The following is a 20,241-nucleotide window of genomic DNA, read 5'->3' on the forward strand; positions in this document are numbered from 1 at the left end:
TTCTGATTTTGAGAATGGAGCACTAAAAACAAAGTGCCTATGTCTCTTCACCCAATGCTCATGATCAAGTTTGTTAACAAAGAACTGCACAGTCAGCATTGTTTGCAGTGCTGGGGACTGAACCAAGTGCCTCACACTTCAAGTGTTCTCCTAATTGAATCGTGCCCTCAACACTTTTCTTTTTACTTTTCGTTGTGAAATCCAATCTTCATACCATTGCCCAGAATAGACATCAACAAGGATTCTCCTTCCTTCACCTCCCAACTATCTGGGATTATAGGATTTTGTTTCCATGCCTGACTCTACAACAGCATTCTATTCAATCTCTATGGATCTGGCTCATATATGCTTAAGATTGCAAGATGAATTGGAGTATGAGTGGCCTTAACCTCATATACTATCAGGAGTTTGACAATGTTACAAGTTCCCAGAGAAACTGTGACAAAAAAAAACAGTAAAAGAAACAAGGAAAAAGAACTGTGCAGGAGTCAGCCCATAAGAAGAAAACTCAAAGCCTAAGTGGACAAATGAGTGGGCTGGCAATAGAGGATAATAGTTCTGTTCTAGAAACTGAGATCATACTTGAATAAGGTTCTATCATCCCTCTAAAATCAGCTACCATATATGACATATGCAAATACCTCATGAGTTTCAGATGAAATACCTCACACAGCTCAGAAATACAAGGCCATCCTGACTTCAATTCCTCACCTTGCATAAGAAGTGAACTCCCTACAAGCAAATTATCATTCAAGCTGTGGTATAAACTCCCCTCACAGTTCCCTTTCACACAGGACTGAAGTCTCTGGGAAAGGCAGATCTGCGTACTGAATATGAGATTTTTGGGTCTTCTGTTGCACCTGTGGAGAGGTCCAAAAAGTGAATGACCCCTCCCACTATATATAAATAAAACTTTTTCATTTTTGTGTGTGTTCAGCTTTCAAATGCCTTATTGGAATTGTAAATTCTTCAATGAATACTAATCTACCTTGATTTTTCAGACGAATAATGAGGGTTTTCCTTCACTACTCTTTTTAATTCTTTTGCCTCGTTGAAAACTTTTTTTTAGATTTTGTATTGAAAATACTATTAATCTTATTCCTTATCACCAATTGATGCCTTGAATTACTTGACAATAACTGTGACGTCTTTCATTTGAAGAAATATTTATTTTCTTAATTACAGAGGTTTATATGATCTGAATACACTTCACATTCTTACATGAATTAGACTGTTCAAATTTGAATACTGAATAGTATTGCAATAACAGAATAAATAGCACTCTTTCATATTGGGTTACATTTTACAAATGATCAGATTTAGATTGACAACATTTCTTAGTATGTGAGAATCTATCTCTTCCAAGGAAACAAGTTGGCAATTTAGTAAAGTTAATTAAATAATTTATTTTATTTTAAAGTATTTCTGTTGTACTGTGGATTTAACAGAAACCTTCACAATTACAACAGGAAAACTATGCCACATTGGTATTGATTTATTGATTCGTTGATCTATTTCTTTAAGTTTTGTTATGCAGTTTTATCCCAGGTTTCCATGCATGCTGCTTATGTGACTTGCTATACCCCCAGTTTCATTACATAGCTTTAAATTTTACACATAATATTTAACAGAGTGAGTCTAGTATTTTATGCACACGTGGTATGAGGAAAGTTAAAATTAGAAATGTATCATATCCCTGTCTTCAAATATCTAACATTTACTTTTGTTGGAAATATGGATACACTAGTCCTGTTATGGTGAAATATGCAATACATTGTTGTAAGGTATAGTGACTGCACTATTCTATAGAATACTAGAATTATTTACTCCTTATATTATTTGGAAACAATGCCCACTTGCTCCATCCCATCTTACATTATCCCCAGTCTGTAATGAGCCCTGATCCTCTCTCTCCTATAGGATCCATTCATATCTTCTGCCTATGATGGAGGTTATATATTATTCTTCTTTTTAAAACTTGGTTTATTTCACCTGTGATTTGTTCTTGTATAATACACTCATTGCCAATCTTGCAGGGTGTCATTCTTCTTGTTTTAATAATAATTAATTTTCTACATATCACACGTTTTCTTACTCTATCCAACTGTTGGCTTGTAAAATATGTGACAATAACTAAATGATTCTTGGTGTTTCTTTCATATGCAGATTGCAGCATTTTTGCATATATAGCTAATAATGAGATTGCTGAATCAAATGGTAGATCTGTTCTTATTTTCTGAATAAATTCCAATACTATTTATGAAAACAGCTGCACTAGATGGATGGCAAGAAAGCAGAATTGAAGCTTTCTGTATTTGACTGTGAGTGTGGAGCATCAGGATCACAAAAGAGAGACTGTATTCTCCAGAGAAATATAGGAAGAGCATCAAGAAACTAGATAAAGACATAGAGCAGCTGGAAAATGGGGATAGGGAACATCACAAACTAAATTAGGAAACAGTCTGCCTGTCCAGCTCCAACTTCACCCAGAGGGACGAGAACCAAAAGTTAAGCCATAAGGTAAATTATGTGTTATTGATGAAATTGTGGCAGATCTAACTATGAGACAAGCCCTTGCTTCCCCCAATCCTTAAGTCAAGTATGGGAATTTGGTTATCAGTGAAATCTTCTGGATGACAAGCAAGCATCAGAAAAGAAAAACATATTGTTTGCTCCCCAAATCATGGAAGACTATCTCAAGGTATGATCTTGTGAAACAGACTACTGTTTAAAACTGAGCTCCACTAGGGACTTAAAAACTAAGAATAACCCTGGCTCAGGTCATTTTGGGACACCATTCTTCAGCAACTGCATGGGAGATGGACATGAAATGGCTAGTAGAGATTTAAAGGTTCTGATATTGGCCACTAAGATGATTCAACCACAAGGAGATACAACAGAGAAGGGCATGGTAGTTGGTGGCCAAACTCCAATTGGCAAGTAGCAGGTCTCCTCTCATGAGAATCACTGTGGAACAGAGCAGTGGGGCTCTGCCTGGTAGAGGTTTGACCTCTAGCAGGTGCCTATCAACTGTACCTATTTGCTGTCAGGTACAATGACAGTTCTGAGGACAGGCCCTGAGAACTCAATGATTCACCCACATTCTTTCCTCAGCAGGATTTTGAAATGCTGAGTGGAATCTGAGACTGGGCTCCAGCAGATGCCTGCAACTGTGGGTATTTTCAGCCTGCCTATGGATAGAGCTCTAAACCTAGGTCTTGTTAACAATGTAATATTCTATCCTCCACTAACCCAAAGGTGAGGCCATTGCTGGAATTCATCTCAAAGCACTTAGACAGTGGCAGAGGATTAAGTCATTCAGTTCTCTACTATCAGTGCAGAACTCAGTGCTGTGCTTGTGGCACCTGTGCTAAACAATTCAAGGAGCAATGTTATGCTTGGTTGCTGCAAAGCCTGTGGATCAGTGAGAAAATCCCTAGCTCACAGGCTATAATTCTCCATGCATCCAGAGGTGACCAATACAGAAAAAGCCAAATTTTGAAATTGCCAATAGCACAGAAGTAGAAAACTGTCCTTGGTCTGCCCAGACCTCACCCAACATACAACACCAACTTTTGCACTAGAAATTACACATTAACAAAGCTAATATTTATTTCCACCTCTAAATGTGCCTGGGGATTCAGTCTAGTAACATGAGCAAGTGGTGAGTATTCTCTTCTGAGCTACAGTCCAGGTTCAGTTGTGAGGAACTTCACATTAGCTCTGACACTACAAACTCCTAACATAATTTAGAATACTGGAACTGAAAGAGTACCAGAGATTAAATCTCCTAGCCAAACACTGGGTTTAAGATGTACAAATCCCAATAAAGACAAAAGAATTATGAAAAAAAGCTGTCATAATTATACCTCCAAAAGAGAGCAATGTCTAGGAATAGACTCAAATTAAGGTGAAGAATGAAATAAAATGACCAAAGAAATAAAAGATGACATGTATAAATGTATGAATTATTTGAAAGAGAAAACAAACAGCTAAATTTAAAAAGACAATACAACATATGCAAGAGGAATTCAATAAAGATACAGAAATCCTGAGGAAAATCAAATTGAAATTCAAGAAATGAAAAACTCACTAAGTAAAAATCTGCAAGCTAACTCTCTTAACTTGGTCATCCTGTACTTTTACTAGTGTAGGGTGGAAAAAAATTCACTGGGTACTTTCAGTGTAATTTTTTCACTGTTTACCAGCAGTCATTCTCATTGTTATCATTATTATTGTTAATACATGAGGATACTCATGGGTCAATTTCTAGACTCCTATTACATTTTGATTAAGAAACAGAAACTAATTTTGCCATATTTTGTTTGGAAAGAAAAAGTGTTTTATTTTCTATATTTTAACTGTTTGTTGGTGAAAATAGAAGGGATTGTAAAATTATAAAGGATTAATTCATAAAATCAACTAAGTCCGACGTTGTTTATGGTCACTTTTGAAATATACTTACCTAAAAAGCTCAATATATGTTTATATTTATGAAAGCTTTTAATTAACTGTCATAAACAGAAACAAAGTCTTCAGGCAAAATGCTGGAGATGATTTTTTTGAGGTGTACTTAGGTTCCGCATAATGGAAAATAAGTCATTTTTCATTAGGCTTTGCTTATGAAACTGTGTAGACAAAATGTCACACATGTGCAGACTTTATAAACCAGACAACAGAGAATGAAGTGAGTGGATCACTGAAGGATGGAAGCGCCTGTCTTTTTGGGAACCTTTCTCATCTACCACACTGCATTTCTTGCACACCACAATGTGTTTGTTTTCCCATAATTACTTACACTCATATAGCAGAAAGCTACATCCCTGCATAAATGACAATATTACTACTAGACACAATGCTAGTCTATATGTATCACACAGAGAACCACTAGTAGAGACAGGTGTGATATTGAAATTGGATTGATCCATTATTTTAGGAATGCTGCAGAATTTCATTATATGCTACAGAATTTGTGTGGCTCATCTTCTAAGAAGAAGATTGTGTAATTTTCATTGCCAAATAGAAAATGGTAGGCAGTTTGAGAAGCAAAGCTCAAACTAAACCATCCTCTGAATGTCTTTTCTCCAACACTTATTCCTGAGTTAAAAGTGACATCTGAGCTCCATGCCTGCTCTGCCTCAGATCGTCACCTTACTGCTTCCCTGGAGCTTTTCAAGCACAGTGCTCACCTGTCAGCCAATCTTCTGCACACTTTCCAATGTGGAATCTAATGGGCTGCATCAACATGCACTTAAAACATCTATCAGTAATTTGTACTTTGATTGTAATGTTCTTAAATATGTATTTTCAAGGAGAGAAGATGTCGTATGTATTAGGAACCACCTTTTAAACTTTACTGTACAATTGAGAGTATGAATTCATAGTCCATCACTGTGGTATTGCAAAAGATTACACATTATTATATGTTATTTCCCCACTGCCTGTAATATTTCTTCAACTAAATGCCATATTCAACTTTGGGTTTCTATACACCTGTTGTCTGATTTTCAGTGTCCCTTGTGGTTTCCATATATCTAAAGGGTGAGGGAGGGGACACTGTAAAAGGTAGTGGTAAAGATTGGGCCATACAATGTGCTGGACTGACCTTGCCTTTGCAGGAATTTGATGTACTAAGTTTTGTACAGTGTATCCCCACAGGGAGGACCAGGCCACAGCAGAAGACTGCTTGTAGGAGGAGAGAGAAGGAAGAGTAAGGGATGGAAGGAGGATGCTGCTGCCCACATAAACCACTGACCTCTGAAGGGCTAGGCAGGGAATGGGAGTTTTATTAGTCTATTTGCCTTTTAAATCTCCCATGTAAGGGCCAGACCAAGTGTTTCATCTCTGTAATCACAGCCTAGCAAGTATGAGGCCTTGATTTTATATCACAATAGCAACAATAACATCAAAAAAGCTGACCAAGATTCCACCTGAGAAAACCCTCTGGAAAGATCTCTCAAATACCCACAGTCTAATAGCTGTTCACACATCAATCAACCCAACTACACAAGAGCTAAGACCACCAGGTGACAGATCACAGTCCCTCATTTAGTGTAACAGAAGAGAAAAAACCCCTTGAAGAAGATGAAAGGGAAGGGCTACCCACATGTCATTCCTCCCAAACCACCAGTGAATAGACAGACACATCCTGTTTGAGAGAAGGAGACAGAATCAAGTCCAGGACATAGACTGATAGAGCAGTGTTAGGTCCTGGATGGTGAAAACCAGTGTGGGCAAAGCCACATGGTCACTGTCAACAGACCAACACTTGTGACACATCCTCTAGACTGCTGTAGGAGAGGCAGCAATGAGTCTCCATCCAGCATCCTCTGAAATTGGGCAGTTCAGCATGGAGAAGGACTCTCGCAATGGCTAGTAGGATGCAACACCAGCTCGGTGCTGAGACTCAGACCATAGTACTAACCTTCATAGTGAAACCAAGATGCATTAGAAAATATAGGACCTCTTTGCAGGCCAGAACTCATAATCAAATTTCCTAAATGGTCTCTGGCCTTACTTCTTGGCCTTTTGTCTAATATCAAATATTTTCTTTGCATATACCAGGGACCTGTCTACTTGGGACAGAGCTGAGGTATGGGTCTTTGAGTTTCTGCCTTGTAGTGTCCATGTAGAAGCTTCCCAGGTTCATGCAGGTCCTATGGCTCTGATTACAGATGCAACCAGCTTATCACTGTCTAGGAACTGTCCTCTCAACTCTTCTGCCACCTCAGGGAGCACAGCTGGAGATCTTGAATGCACACAGCATCAGCAGAGACCTGTGCCCCAGTGAGAAAGACATTCTGTTAAGCTCACAGAACTCTTAACTACACCTAGATCCTCAGTGTTCTCCCAAGACTGTGCAAGGCCAGGATGAGTCAGAGTAGCATCCACCAAGATAACCACGTGTTTGCCTTCACCCACATCTCCCCATCCTATGGCAGCATAGCAAGTCTAAGGTCCCAATGTGGATGAGCACAGTGTTTGAATTACATGACTTTACACCAGGACATGGTGCTGGACATGTGGGGACCAATACTGGGCAGACCCTAATGGCCTCTGTCACCAGTCCTGTCTGTGTGGAGCCCCTGAAGCATATCTAGTTTTTAAGGGAGAGTCAAGCATAGTCCAGTCTAATATCTATTGTACCTAGCATAACCAGACTCTGGGCTCAGTGGTCTCAGGCAAAAAGCCCAACACAGCAATAGGTAGTAATAGAATGTGGACCTTGGTCCAAACACACTATTCTCCTGGGCTGGGTGGTGTGGGTGCTCAGGGTATGACAGATCATGGCATTCTTGGTGGGCAAATGTGTAACAAAGGAGGCTAGTCTGGTCCACTTATGTGACACTTCCAAGATCCATGCAGACACCTGCTGTGTCAGTTCCAAAAACTGATGAGGAAATAATCAGTATAGGACACTCCCTGACCAAGAGAAAAAGAAAGGAAGAGAAAGAGAGATGAGGGAGGGAGAGAGAGAGAGAGAAGGAAAGAAAGAAGGAAAGAAAGAAAGACAGAAATACTAGAGAAAACACATGTACTGCTACAGAAATGGCAGGGAATGAGCAGTTGTTACCTCTATTGATTACAGAATATCAATTTTGAACTTTGATTATAATGACAAATGACTTCACAGAGAAACCCAGCAAAGAGCAGTATTTGGGGATTCAGAAGTGGAAAGAGGCTCCATATTTTAGGACCTACCTGTAGAAGAAGACTTCCTGTAACACAATCCTCTACTGTCTACTGGACCAGCTTGTTGGAATATGCTACCATCTCACCCTAAGTCATAGTTTTCTCTATTCTGTGTCTCAAGAACCAGATTGACCCTTTCTCCAAAGACTTTGCCTCTGGTCAACATCTCCCCTTTCTATTGGTAGCCTTGGACATATTTCAGAAAGTTGAATTGGAGATACAGATTAGTGTGAAACAGATATATGAATCCTTGTTCTCAGGAGACACTATAAATAACATAAGGGCAGCAGCTTAGGGGCAGGGCAGTTGCCAAATATGGGTATAACTACAGAGGGCATATGCATCCTGTCTGAGAGAGGAAAAAAGGAATGAAAAAAACTCAGAGTTTCACAAACCCAAGTATTCATACATATGGTGACATAGCCATTGACAATTGCCTCTATGGGCAGGGACTGAACACCAAGCCACCTCTTTGTTCTCAGAATGGGAGGAGAGTTCCCTCCCTACTGGCTAGAGTTTCAAAAGATCTCCCTTGAGGACACAACATGCAACATAAGAGGTTATAGGAACCTTGGAAGAGACTCCACTAGCCTTCCTTTGTTACATTCACTGTGCTCTAGGCAGGAATAAGTTTCTGACATTGGTTGTATCCCCATGCTATTCTGGAAAGCACAGCCCTAGGTCCCCATGTAGATTTGCAGAAATTAGACAACATGTGACTACTGTGCTTTTGTTCAGAAGTTGTCTGTACCTAACAGTGAGTGCCTGGTCCTCAAAACATTTAGTTCCAAGAGGTCTCTAGCTCTCTATCAAAATTTCTGATAATGAACTAGATAACAGACACCTGTTGGCTGAAGAGTAGATTTAGGCCACAGTTGCCTGGGGGAAAGATTCTAAGTTTGTTCTGAAGGTGAGGACTGGGGCCAGAAGCTGAAATGCAAGTCACTGTCAAATTCGAATCAAGATATTACTCTTGTATACAGGCTGTATATGGTGAATAATTTTCAAAAATAGGGAACCATGATGAATTAGGAAATTTAAATCCAGGAGAACCTATGGAGAACAAGAGAGGCAGATCATGAAATGGTAATGGTTCGTATACATGAAGTATTCTCAGTTAGGGAACGAGGCAGTTCAAGGAGATTCCTTATTACTCCTCCATGAAGGAATAGAATCATGTTGTGAGTGAAGCACAGGACTGTAGCATTTTCTCCATTCCTGATGGTTCTGATCCACTTGTGTCTTGAGTCAGAGGATATCTTAGAGCACAAGAAATTTCTGGGTCTTTTATAACAACAGCAAATTGACAAGGATCCAGGAAGCAAATCTCAGGACAGGTAAAGAAGAGAGAATGTGGAAGCTGTGATGGAAAAAGAGGGGAGAAATCCACACTCAGGGACTGGTGTTTGACAGAGGTGGACTGGAGCTAGGGAGAAGAGCCTGATGTGGCAAGAAGGTAGACCTGGCTCACAATGATGGGGACAGCCTATGACCTGCTTTCAACAACATTTATAAGATATATGTTCTCTTACTACACATTTGAAAGCTGTTGGAGTGCAAGAGAAGTTAGGTTTCACAAAATCACAGGAAGACAAAAGAATGATGACCTCAGTTTTGCCCCTGTTTAAGAAGAGGACTCCTCACATGCAAATTATTATTCAAGTTTAGGTTAAATTCCGCTCTTGGACTAGGGGAACACATTCTCTTTCCTCACTTTGGGCTGAGATCTCTGAAGAAGGCAGGGATGTGATCAAGAAGAATACACTGTTGGGTCTTCTCCTGTCCCTGGTGACAGCTCCCCAAGGTGAATGGCTCCAGTGTCACACGTGAGTCCATAGGAGGCTTGGTTTTAAATGATTGACACAATGATTCTCTTTGTTCCCAGGTGTTGTGACCAAGGTGCAGCTGAAGAGACTGCATCTGGTGTGGTGAAGCCCTCATAGAACCTGGCCCTCACCTGTGCCATCTCTGGATTCTCCTTAACAGCCAGTGATTACTCTTGGAAATGAATCCATCATCCTGCAGGGAAAGGACTGTTATGATAGTAACATTCCTCACAAGAGACCCTACCAAGAAACAGTTCTCATTGTAGCTGAACTCGGAGCCCACAGAGGAAACAGCCATGTATCACTGTGCAAGAGACACAGGGAGGGGACTTCAGTATTTACCTGGACACAAACCTCCCTGCAGGAGTGCTCAGAAACATGAAGGACAGTCAGGACACACTGAGGACAAGTGCAACACCTGGAGGAGTTCTCAGATGCATAAATGTTTTTCCTCCTGTGTCTTTTACTAGCCAGTTTCTCTCCTGAGGCCACCATGCAGACCAGTTGTGGAGGACTTCCTATATCAGAATGTCAGATATCATTCTCTTCTTGTCTGACATACTCTTTCTCAGGACATGCACCACAGTGATATTTGCCAAGAATTTGTAAGTTTCAATGACATTTAGGAATTAGTGACATCATTTTCATGTTCATAAACACTCAATGTACACATGATTCTTCTTGACTGTCCCTGTCCTCTCTTCCTAATGTGTCCCTCCAAATTCTCCTCATGTTTGAACTTCCTTAGATTGACTTGGGCAATGTGGAGTATGCTGAGATGAGTGTCCACATGTTGCCAGAATGTTACCTCAAGATGGGACCTTGGTCTATGTGAGGATATTTCTCAATGTCACAATTGAGGACAGTATTCCCCTGCTGACATCATTTTTAGACACCATAAATTTTCCCAAACGTCCTACAATCACAGCCAGAACAAGCAATTACCTGACACAAAACGAAAATATTCTGAGTCTGAGAAACAGACATTTATCCTGAAAATGCTCGTTATAATAGAAGTGTGTTTTCAGAACCCATTTTGATATGTGTGAGATATTCCTCAGTGATTTGGTTAAAACAAGCCCACACTTGGTCACACACACACACACACACACACACACACTCACACAAACAGACACACACAGACACTCTCAGCCTGTGGAAGCTCAAGGCTGCCTCCACACTCAGGGCTGAATTCCCTGGTGTCAGCTCTGGCTTATAGAAGATGAGACTGTTCGGTCTTCTCCTGTCTCTGGTGACACCTCAACAGGGTGAGGACCCCATTTTCATACATGGGTCCATGGGAGTCTGTGACTACAGGTGACTGACTGTAATTATTCTCCTGGTTCCAGGTTCAGATGCTGGAATAGAAACCTGGCCTGGTGAACCCTCAGAGACCCTGTCCTTCACATTTGCTTTCTCTGGTTACTCCATAAGCAGTGTTTACTGCTTGAACTGGATCTTCCAACTCCTCAGGAGGAGACTGGAGTGGGTGTGGTACAAATACTCTGATGGTGACACAAGCTATAGCCCATCACCCAAGAGCCACATCTCCATCTCCATAGACCAGATATCCCTGCAATTGGGATCTTTGACCACGAAGGCACAGCCATGTATTACTATGTCAGATTCATAGTGATATGAATTCAGACACAAACCTACCCAGCTGAGACAGGAGTTCTTGGTGACAGGAGAAACTAAGATTCACTCTGACTCTCAGCACAGAAGCATGTACAGCAGGGAGAAACCACAGACTTCCTTTGGGATCAGAGGCTTTGTTTCTTCTCCAACATCTCCTGTGCATCTAGGGACATGTCTTTATTTGTTTTGGAATCTTGTTCTCTCACATGTTCTGGGAGATTAAAGGAGAAAGTGGCTTTCTCTGTTCATAGATGAGATTGGACCAGATACAAGTGCAGTCCAGGAATACAATGCACCTACCTGTGTTTATTCCTTCAGACAGATGGACACAATTCTCAGGTGGCAGTGTGAGCCTGCTCCATCTCTGCCCCCAGATGCCTGTGCTCCCTGGGTTATTTAACTTGCCACTCCACATGAAGCCTGTGGCCCGTGGTGGTCAGTGTTTTCTCTTCTCTGTTCATTTCTTGGTCTTCTGTATGGAGGATTGCTGAAAAGTTGAGACCACAAGACTGATATTGCCCATGAGGCAGGCAGGACAATGTGCACAGAGATGTATATCACTCTCATCAATCCTGGAACGTGTTCTGAGTAAGGATTTGAAAGATGTGTCATAGGATGTGTCCCTTAGCTTAAATAGAGAAGCAGTATTGATGGGGGGATTAAACAAGTTGGATGGAGCCCTGCGTCCAGTTCACTTTCTCCTGTCCTGTATAAACCACTGAACTTCACTTCACATTCTCATTTACTTTGTACCAACTGAACTCAGATAAAAACTGTGCTTAGTTTCTGAGGTCATGGGACCAGAACTCCACTGAAAGAGAGTCAATGTAAATTCAGCCATCAAGGCACCAACCCCGCTCCTTCCCTAAGATCCATCTCATGTGTCCATCCTTCCATAGTCACTCTGAGGAGGTGATACACTCCCTGTAGGGCTGTTGTGTCACGTACACATATGATTCCTAGCCACAAAGTAAAGTGACAGCATTCATTCCTCATGTTGAATTACAATCAAAAACAGGTACAATCAGGGTCACCATGAATTTTCTCATCACAATATTGTCAGTGTTGGCCAGCTGATTTGATTCAATTGCTTAATTTTTAAATAATAACTTAATATCTTTACCAGGTAAGATGAAATGTGTTTGCGTAAGCATACATTGTGTAATACTTATGTCAGACTAAGTAATATGTTCTACACCTTACCTACCTTGTTATGTTTGTGGATAGAACATCAATTATATTTTAGATAAGAAAGTTTTAATATACATTACACATTTCCAAGTATTCTATCAATGCTATGCAATATGTTCTTGAAATATGTGTGTCTGTCAAAATGAAACACTGCACCATGATCCTACCATCTCCCTTTCCTGCACCTCCACAGCCTCTGAAAGTCATTAGTCCCTCTCTTCTAACAGGAATTCCACCTTTTTATATCCAAATATAAGTAAGGTCATGCAGTCTTGTCTTTCTGTGCCAAGATTATTGCACTTAACATGATATCATCTGGTTCATCCAGGTCATCAAAAATGACAGCATATCCTTCTTTGGGAAGCTGAGTAGTATCCAGTGTGTGAAGGCACCACGTGTCCCTTCTCCATTCCTTGTATCAAAAACGCTTAAGCTAAATTCCTTACTTGACTCCTGTAAATAACTGTGAATTTGTTGGACATCTGAATGCACAGATGACTTTGACAAAATTTTTTCCGATCCCTTAGAAGTGTGCTCATTATTGGATTTGTGGGACCTAGCATGATGAAATTTTTTTCTGTTTTTAAATATTTTAAGCATATATTAGTTGTACAGAGAGTTTCATTGGATCATTTCCATTTATACATACAGTATGCCTTGGTTAGGTTAACCGTCACGTTCATTTCCCCTCTTTTCCCTTTATTCTACTTAAAATGACATCAACAGGTTTCTTGCTCTCTCATTATACAGGTTTTTAATGCACCTCAATCATATTCACCCTCTTTTAGCCTCTCCATTAACCTTCCCTCTTCTACTAGCTCCCACCAACAGGAAAACCTCTTTTACATTCTCACGCTTCGTTTGTTATTGCATATTCATTGTTCAAAGGGGACTTGCCATGGTATTTCACCTGAGAGTATATTGTATTTAATAAGATTATCCCCTGTACTACTCTAGCTTACCATTTTACCCTACCCACTATTATTCAATACATTTGAGTGCATTCATTTCATCATTCTCAAACACAGATGCAATGTGTTTTGAAATCTCACTTTGATTTTAATACGAATTTCCCTGTAGGTTTGAGGACTTGAGGATTGTTCATGTGTGGTTTACCCAATGAAGGTGGAATATCTATTTAAGTCTTTTCCTTATTTATTAATTAAATTATTTGTCTCTTTGTCCTGAAATTATTTTTTGACAAAGATTAATTTTATAAATTATAAATTTTATGTAATATATAATTAATAAATTATAAATATTACTCCCATTAATGAAAAATTAAATATAAGTGACTTAACTACTATAAATCTTACTTACAGATATGTAGGACTTTAACTTCCAGGGGATGGAACATTGCCATGTTAAATGTGACATCCAACTTGCTCTTAAGGAAGTGAATGTGGAGAGCCAGGTCCACTGGGATAAAGGACAGAAAGAATCCTGACCATGCTTGGTACAGAGAGAAAAAGGGTTAGTCCCCATCCACAGTGACCACAAACATCTCCTCTCTCTATGTCTCACCAAGTGCAATTTCCTGTTGATGTGGAAGCTTTCTATTCCTGGTGGGCTGAACTTTTGTATTTCTAGTTCACATTTGATTGAGTGCCACCTGTACTCTGAAAAGGAGAGTTTCACTAGGGGATCTCTAGGCAGTATTGTGGACAGACAGACACGGAGGGTTTAGAGTTTGTAATCTTAAATTGCATTTAAAATAGAACTTAATATAGTCCCATATGAGGAGTGTTCCATAACATAAACACAAACCTTTCTACTGGTACTCTTAGGTCCTATAAGGGACACAAGAACCATCAGGGGGCTCTCCCTGCCAGCAAAGGGCACTAAAGAGCCAGTAGGGACACTCAGGAACAGCAGGGGATGCTCATGACCAACAGTTGGTGCCACTGGAGGTATTCAGGACCAAAATTTTACATGGAGATCTGAAAAGGAGTGCTTAGGACCAGCAAAGCAGGTTCAGGACACAGCAGGCCCATCACTAGGACTAGCTGAGCCCCACTAATTAGGTCATTGTCAGACTCTGATTTCCTCTTCTTTCCCAAGAATCATCTTCCAATACATTCTTATCTCAGGTTCTATCATTTTACTTTAATCTGATTTTCTGAACATAATACTTTGATCATTTTTTACAATTTCCATTTTAATCTTTGAATTGACATACATTAATGTTACTAGAGGATTTAATTATGACATTTCCTTTGGCACATATAGCATACTTTGAATAAATTAAACTCCATCATTATGTTCCCATATCTGCTGCTTTCTCCTTTTCTGTTTTTCAAATACTGCTTCGTGGGTCTGACTTTGTTGTTTACATATGCATATGTATTCTGCATCAATTCTATTTACAGGGGAGTATCCATTTCTCTTCCCTCTCCTACTGAGTTCCCATTCCTGACAGTTTCCCACTACATTCCTTTCCCATTACTACTTATGTTTTGATCATTCTCATTTTAAGTGTTTGTAGCTAAGTTGTTTATTTAGTGTTTTTCATCTGGTAAAATGAACAACACTGGACCAATTGTCAACATGCACTTCAAAGTGAGTCTCTAGTATAAAAGCTCACTGACTCTGTGAAGACAGAAAGAGGTTTTACATTGTGAGCAAATGTCCAAATGTTTCTGATTATTATTTACTTATTTAGTTTTGCTCATTTGAATACAAAGCCACAGCTTACTGTGTTAATATTTCAGACAGAATATTAGACTGAAATAGCTAATGATTTAGGATTCGAATGCAAGATTATCCCACCTATCGATTAAATTGCATCATAATGCACAGATTCCATATCCACAAATCTGCCCAAATTGTAAAATTATTGTATACCCAAATCCAAACTTGTGATCTCTTGCAGCAGTCCTATGACATTCACAACCTGGAAAAATTTGAGTCATGCAGTGAACACATTCAAAGCTGTGGTTATCAACACTTCTTATTCAGTGCTCATCAGACCTTTGCAAGGGCACTTTAAGCACAATATTCACATTTCTGTGATTTTGCTGGTGATTTTGACATTTACAATAACCTAGAAGAGAACATAGTATTTCCATGGTTTTCTCCAGCAATGGTGGACATGCACTCAGCGTTAATAAATCAACAAAGTGAGACACAGGACAACAGAAGACTGAATATTCTCATCTGAACCTGGAGCCACTCTGGGAAGTGCTGAGTCCCCACCATTATGTGTGATGAAGCCATGGAACAGACCAAGAGCTGCTGGACAATCCAATCCTGAGATCCTGACCTGACTACAGTGTGGACAGCATCTTGTAAAGAAGAAAGCCAGAGATTAATTTACATGGGACCCAGGTCAGGACAATGTCAGTCATGTCCTCACTAGAGTTGACTGGTCATATACATCAAATGGTTAAAGAAGATGAAAATACTGAACTTGCAGGTCAGGCCAGTTCTGGATAGCAGGAGGTTTTAGGTTTATATTTTAATACTTTCCAACTGTGTACAGCAAAAGGATTATCTGGAACAGCATGGTTTGAGTGCCCAGGAGACAGAGATTTCACTAGGGTGATTAAAGACAGAGCTCTGTGGTTCAGTTGTCATTTCAGTTACTGAAGCTCTGATCATATGTTCAAAAGAATTATATGTTGAATTTCCATTAGAAACATCTCAGTAATATTCAACAAATGAAGATTTGCAGTGACTTAGTAAGTACAACACATGATGATACTGAACGCCTTTTAATTAGGGTATTAAAGTATCTCAATTCGGTGAATAATTTCATCATATCTCCTAATTAACCAAAAATACACAATAATTTTTCATTGCCTCCTGATGCCTTATTGTTTCATATTCCAAGGTTCTGAAGGAATATTTTCATTACATGACTCCTCTGTGGTATTGGATCATTCAGTTCTCGAGTCAACAATGCTCTATCAAGAGACCATAAGCATCTGCACCTAAGGACATCCTGTACACCTTGCCATCTATTTCTGCCTGGCTCTGTTTCTCCTGTCTGAGGTCAGCCTGGCTCAGCCTCAGCCTGCAGATCAGCACTGTCACTGCTCTCAAGATCCACTCTATTGGCACAACATCTCCTTGGTCTCTGCTCTCATCGTGGAGATCAGAGTGCAGAAGACCCAAGTGCAGTGAGCTCAGGACACATGAGAGGATTCAGAGATACCTCTGCCCATGAGCATCGGCCAAAGTGTTTGGATAAGCACAAGTCAGAGGTTCAAGGAAGGAAGAGTTCACAAGTGAGAAAGTTGTCCTCCATCCTAAAACAATGACTCCTCTCTGCTGGGTTATGCTATGGTGGGCTGCAGTCTCCAAATATCAGAAAAGTTGATGGGCCTCAATGATGCTAGAGAAATAAAAATAGGGCTTTTGTCTCAGATGTGACAGTCAGTAAATTCAGCTGAGTTCTCCCTGTCCAGTCATTAGGCTGATGGATTTGAACTTCCCCCCGTGTTCACTGAAGCATTGTCACTATAACAGAGATATGAAACCACCCCACAGGCATTAGTAGGTATGTGGATAAATGGGTAATTGTGGTATATACACAATGGAATACAATTTAACAAAAGAACATCATATTATTTGTGACAACATGGATGAACCAGGCAGATAGGATGAAGAGGCACAATCCCACTTAACCGTGGAATACAAAATACTTGTCCTCAGCAAATTATGGAGAAGAATGGAAGTTAGCAGTCTTTACAGCAGTGGAAAATGAGGATATGGTGTTTGTACTACCTGTACTAGTCACGTCACACTTGATCATGACTGTAATCCCAAATACTCAGCAGGCAGAGCTCAGGAGGTTCAGGGTTCCTGGCCCGCCTCTACAAAACATGAGTGAGACCCCATCTCAAGTAACAAGAGAGGTTTTAGGAGCTCACACTTGTGATTCCAACTACAAGTGAGGATAGAGATAGGGGGACACACCTGAAGTAAGCCCCAGGCAAATGGCCATGAACCTTCCTAAAAATAACTACAGTGAAATAAGGATGGGTGCGTGGCTTAAGTGGTGGAACATATGTCCAGTAATCATGATGCCCTGAACGCAAACCCCAGAATAACCACAAAAAACTACAGAAAATTCCACTTTGAAATTAGGAAAAAAATTCGATGAGTTACTTTACCACTTGATAACTATTATTTTAAAACCATTATGTACATTCTTGAAAGTTCAGAGATAATTAGATTTTGAGTTTTGTATCTGAATAATAAATTCATAGGTAAAGCATTGTCTTAGCTAGTCTTAGCCATGCCATGAGATGTGTCATTTGTTTTTCTTTTTCTTTTGTTTGTTTGTTTTGGTGGTGATGGGCTGTGAATTCATGACCTCACACTTGCTATGCATGCATTGTACCTTTTGACCCACTCTTCTAGCCACAAAGTGTGACATTAGAAACCAGCACTTGATTAAAGAAGTTTCAAATAGAGTTTTCCTCCTGCCTATGTTTTCATAATCACAAGAAAATCAATACTATGTTCATGTCATACTTAGATCTGTTTTAGGAGATGTCTACAAATACAATTTTATAAATTAAGTCAACATAAAATAAAAGGATCAGAAATCTTAGCAGAAACAGTAGGCACAACTGCAAATAAACAGAGCAATGATGATTCTCAACTTGTCACAAAATAGTAACATTTCCCTAGTTTTATTTATTTTTTCATGATACTAGGATTAGAACCCAGGGTTTTGTGTACGCTAGGAAGACTCTCAGTGACATATGTGGTGATTCTGTTTCTCTCTTTTGAGGATAGGGAATCATTTTTTGAGCAAGGATTCCTCACCTCTTATTTTTTGTGGTCTTGCCATAGGTGGAATGACATTTGCACCCCACTGTGAATCGCTCTTGGGTGAGATGGGGCTTCATGAAATTTTTGCCAGGTTGTCCTGGAAAAAAGATTCTTTTGAACTCAGCCTCTCAAGAAGATAGGATTACAAGGATGAGTCCCTTGCACCAATAATACCTACATTTTCTTATTATAAGAGTTTATTTTCTCTTACCATTATTTAAGATTATTGTACAGATACAGCAATACAATATTAACAGTGTTATAATAATATTTTGAGTTATAATAGCATGTTATCTAACAGCTATGACAATTATGTAGAACATTCACTCTTTCTATATCTATCAGAAACATTTCACAAATATGACTTTCAATAATTTTATTAAGCTGCCAGGATCTTTTTATATATTGGATCAGAAATACTCAGTATAGATCTGTCATATGCAGATATGAAGTGTAAATGTGTACTCTTGTCAAGAACACAGGTCTGGATTTCAGTGCCTGGATTATCTATTTCATTTTTACTGTACTTTTTCTCCAGTGTCTTGACATTACCCTTAAATTCACATTTCACAAAATCTATGTAATAAAATGAGGAAGCACTACCATGGTGCAGGGATGCTGCAGAGAACACATGAGCTGACACAGGTAAAGAAGTAGGCAGGGCTTGATCATAGTCACCTCTGTTGGATCAAATGCTATCAATTTTGGTGGGTTTTCATTATAACTCATGACTTCACTGGGAATCCCAGAACAGGGCAGGGCTTTTGGAATCAGAAGAGAAAAAGAAACATCCTAGGAATCAAGGCTATTTGAGGAAGGTCCTATGAGGAAAACCTCTCCTGAACATTGGACCACATAAATGGATTCTTCTCCATCCCAGACTACGACACGTTGATCTCTGTGATTCATAATCTGAAAAACAACACTTTTCTGTACATCCCTTGTATTCCCACCTCTGTTCATAGCTTCATGTTTGGGCTATGTTTCAGCCTGCTGAATTAGAGTAATGTATTATTGTACAAGAGAGATGTATTAAGATTTTCGCTCAACAGAAACCAATAAAGATGTTGGGAAGCAGGTTAGGGACAAGTGAGGTGTCAGTCATAGGAATCACCTCTGCAGTTCCAACTAAGGGCAGCCACATATAACCCACAGGAGAATGGAGGAGATGAACAAATCTCATATTTTCAGCAGAGACAGGGACCTGTGAACTCACCCATCTGCTCTCACAATCATTGTCACATACCAGCACTGGGCAGAAAACTAACTTACACATCACTTGAATTCAATAGAGTTGACAGGAGGTTCTGAAACCAGAACCTCCCCATGTAAGAGAAGAGTTCTCCCCACATGCAAATTATTATTCAGGCACTACTTTAAATCCCTTCTCAGGCTGTGGAAGCCACTGCTGTCTCCTCACACAGGGCTGAGGTCTCTGGGGAAGGCAGGGCTGTGGTTTAGAAGATGAGACTCTTGGGTCTTCTCCTGTGCCTTGTGACAACTCCACAAAGTGAGTGACTCCAATGTCAGATATGGGTGAATGGGGAGGTTGTGACTTCAGGTCTTTATCTCCAGGTGTCCTGTCTCAGGTGAAGCTAAAACAATGGGGGACTGACCTCGTGAAGCCCTCACAGTCCTTGTCCTTCACCTGTGCTGCATATGGTTACTCCATCACCAGTGCTAGCTATGGCTGGAACTGGATCCGCCAGCTCCCAGGGAAGAGCCTGGAGTGGATGGGGAATATACGGCATGTTGGTAGAACTAACTACAGCCCATCCCTCAAGAGCCACAACCCCATCTCCAGAGACACGTCCAAGAACCAGTTCTCTCTGCAGCTGAGCTCTGTGACCACAGAGGACACAGATGTATATTACTGTGCAAGAGGCACAGTGATGTGAAGTCAGTGGAAGCACAGACAAAAACCTCCCTGCAGGAGATTGGACACCTGGTCTGATGGGGGCCCTAAAATGTCTCACAGCACTGTGTCTCAGCACAGAAGCAGGTGCCCGTGCTATTGGCCATTACTTTCTTTGAGCTCAGAATTTTCTTTCTTCTCCAATGACTCACATGTCTCCAGGGACATCTCTCTTTCTCTGTTTTGGAGTATTTG

General features: G+C 40.1%; 1 gene segment (V, D, J or C); it reads left to right on the plus strand.

Annotated features, from left to right (window-relative positions):
* The first annotated feature begins 19,663 nt into the window (after nucleotides 1–19,663).
* Nucleotides 19,664–20,029, plus strand: LOC141421260 (Ig heavy chain V region 1B43-like). The segment is given in 1 exon segment: nucleotides 19,664–20,029. A coding segment is annotated over 1 exon segment (366 nt).
* The last annotated feature ends 212 nt before the right edge of the window (nucleotides 20,030–20,241 follow it).

The sequence above is a fragment of the Castor canadensis genome, chromosome 3, assembly GCF_047511655.1.
Source record: "Castor canadensis chromosome 3, mCasCan1.hap1v2, whole genome shotgun sequence".
NCBI classification, from domain to species: domain Eukaryota; kingdom Metazoa; phylum Chordata; class Mammalia; order Rodentia; family Castoridae; genus Castor; species Castor canadensis.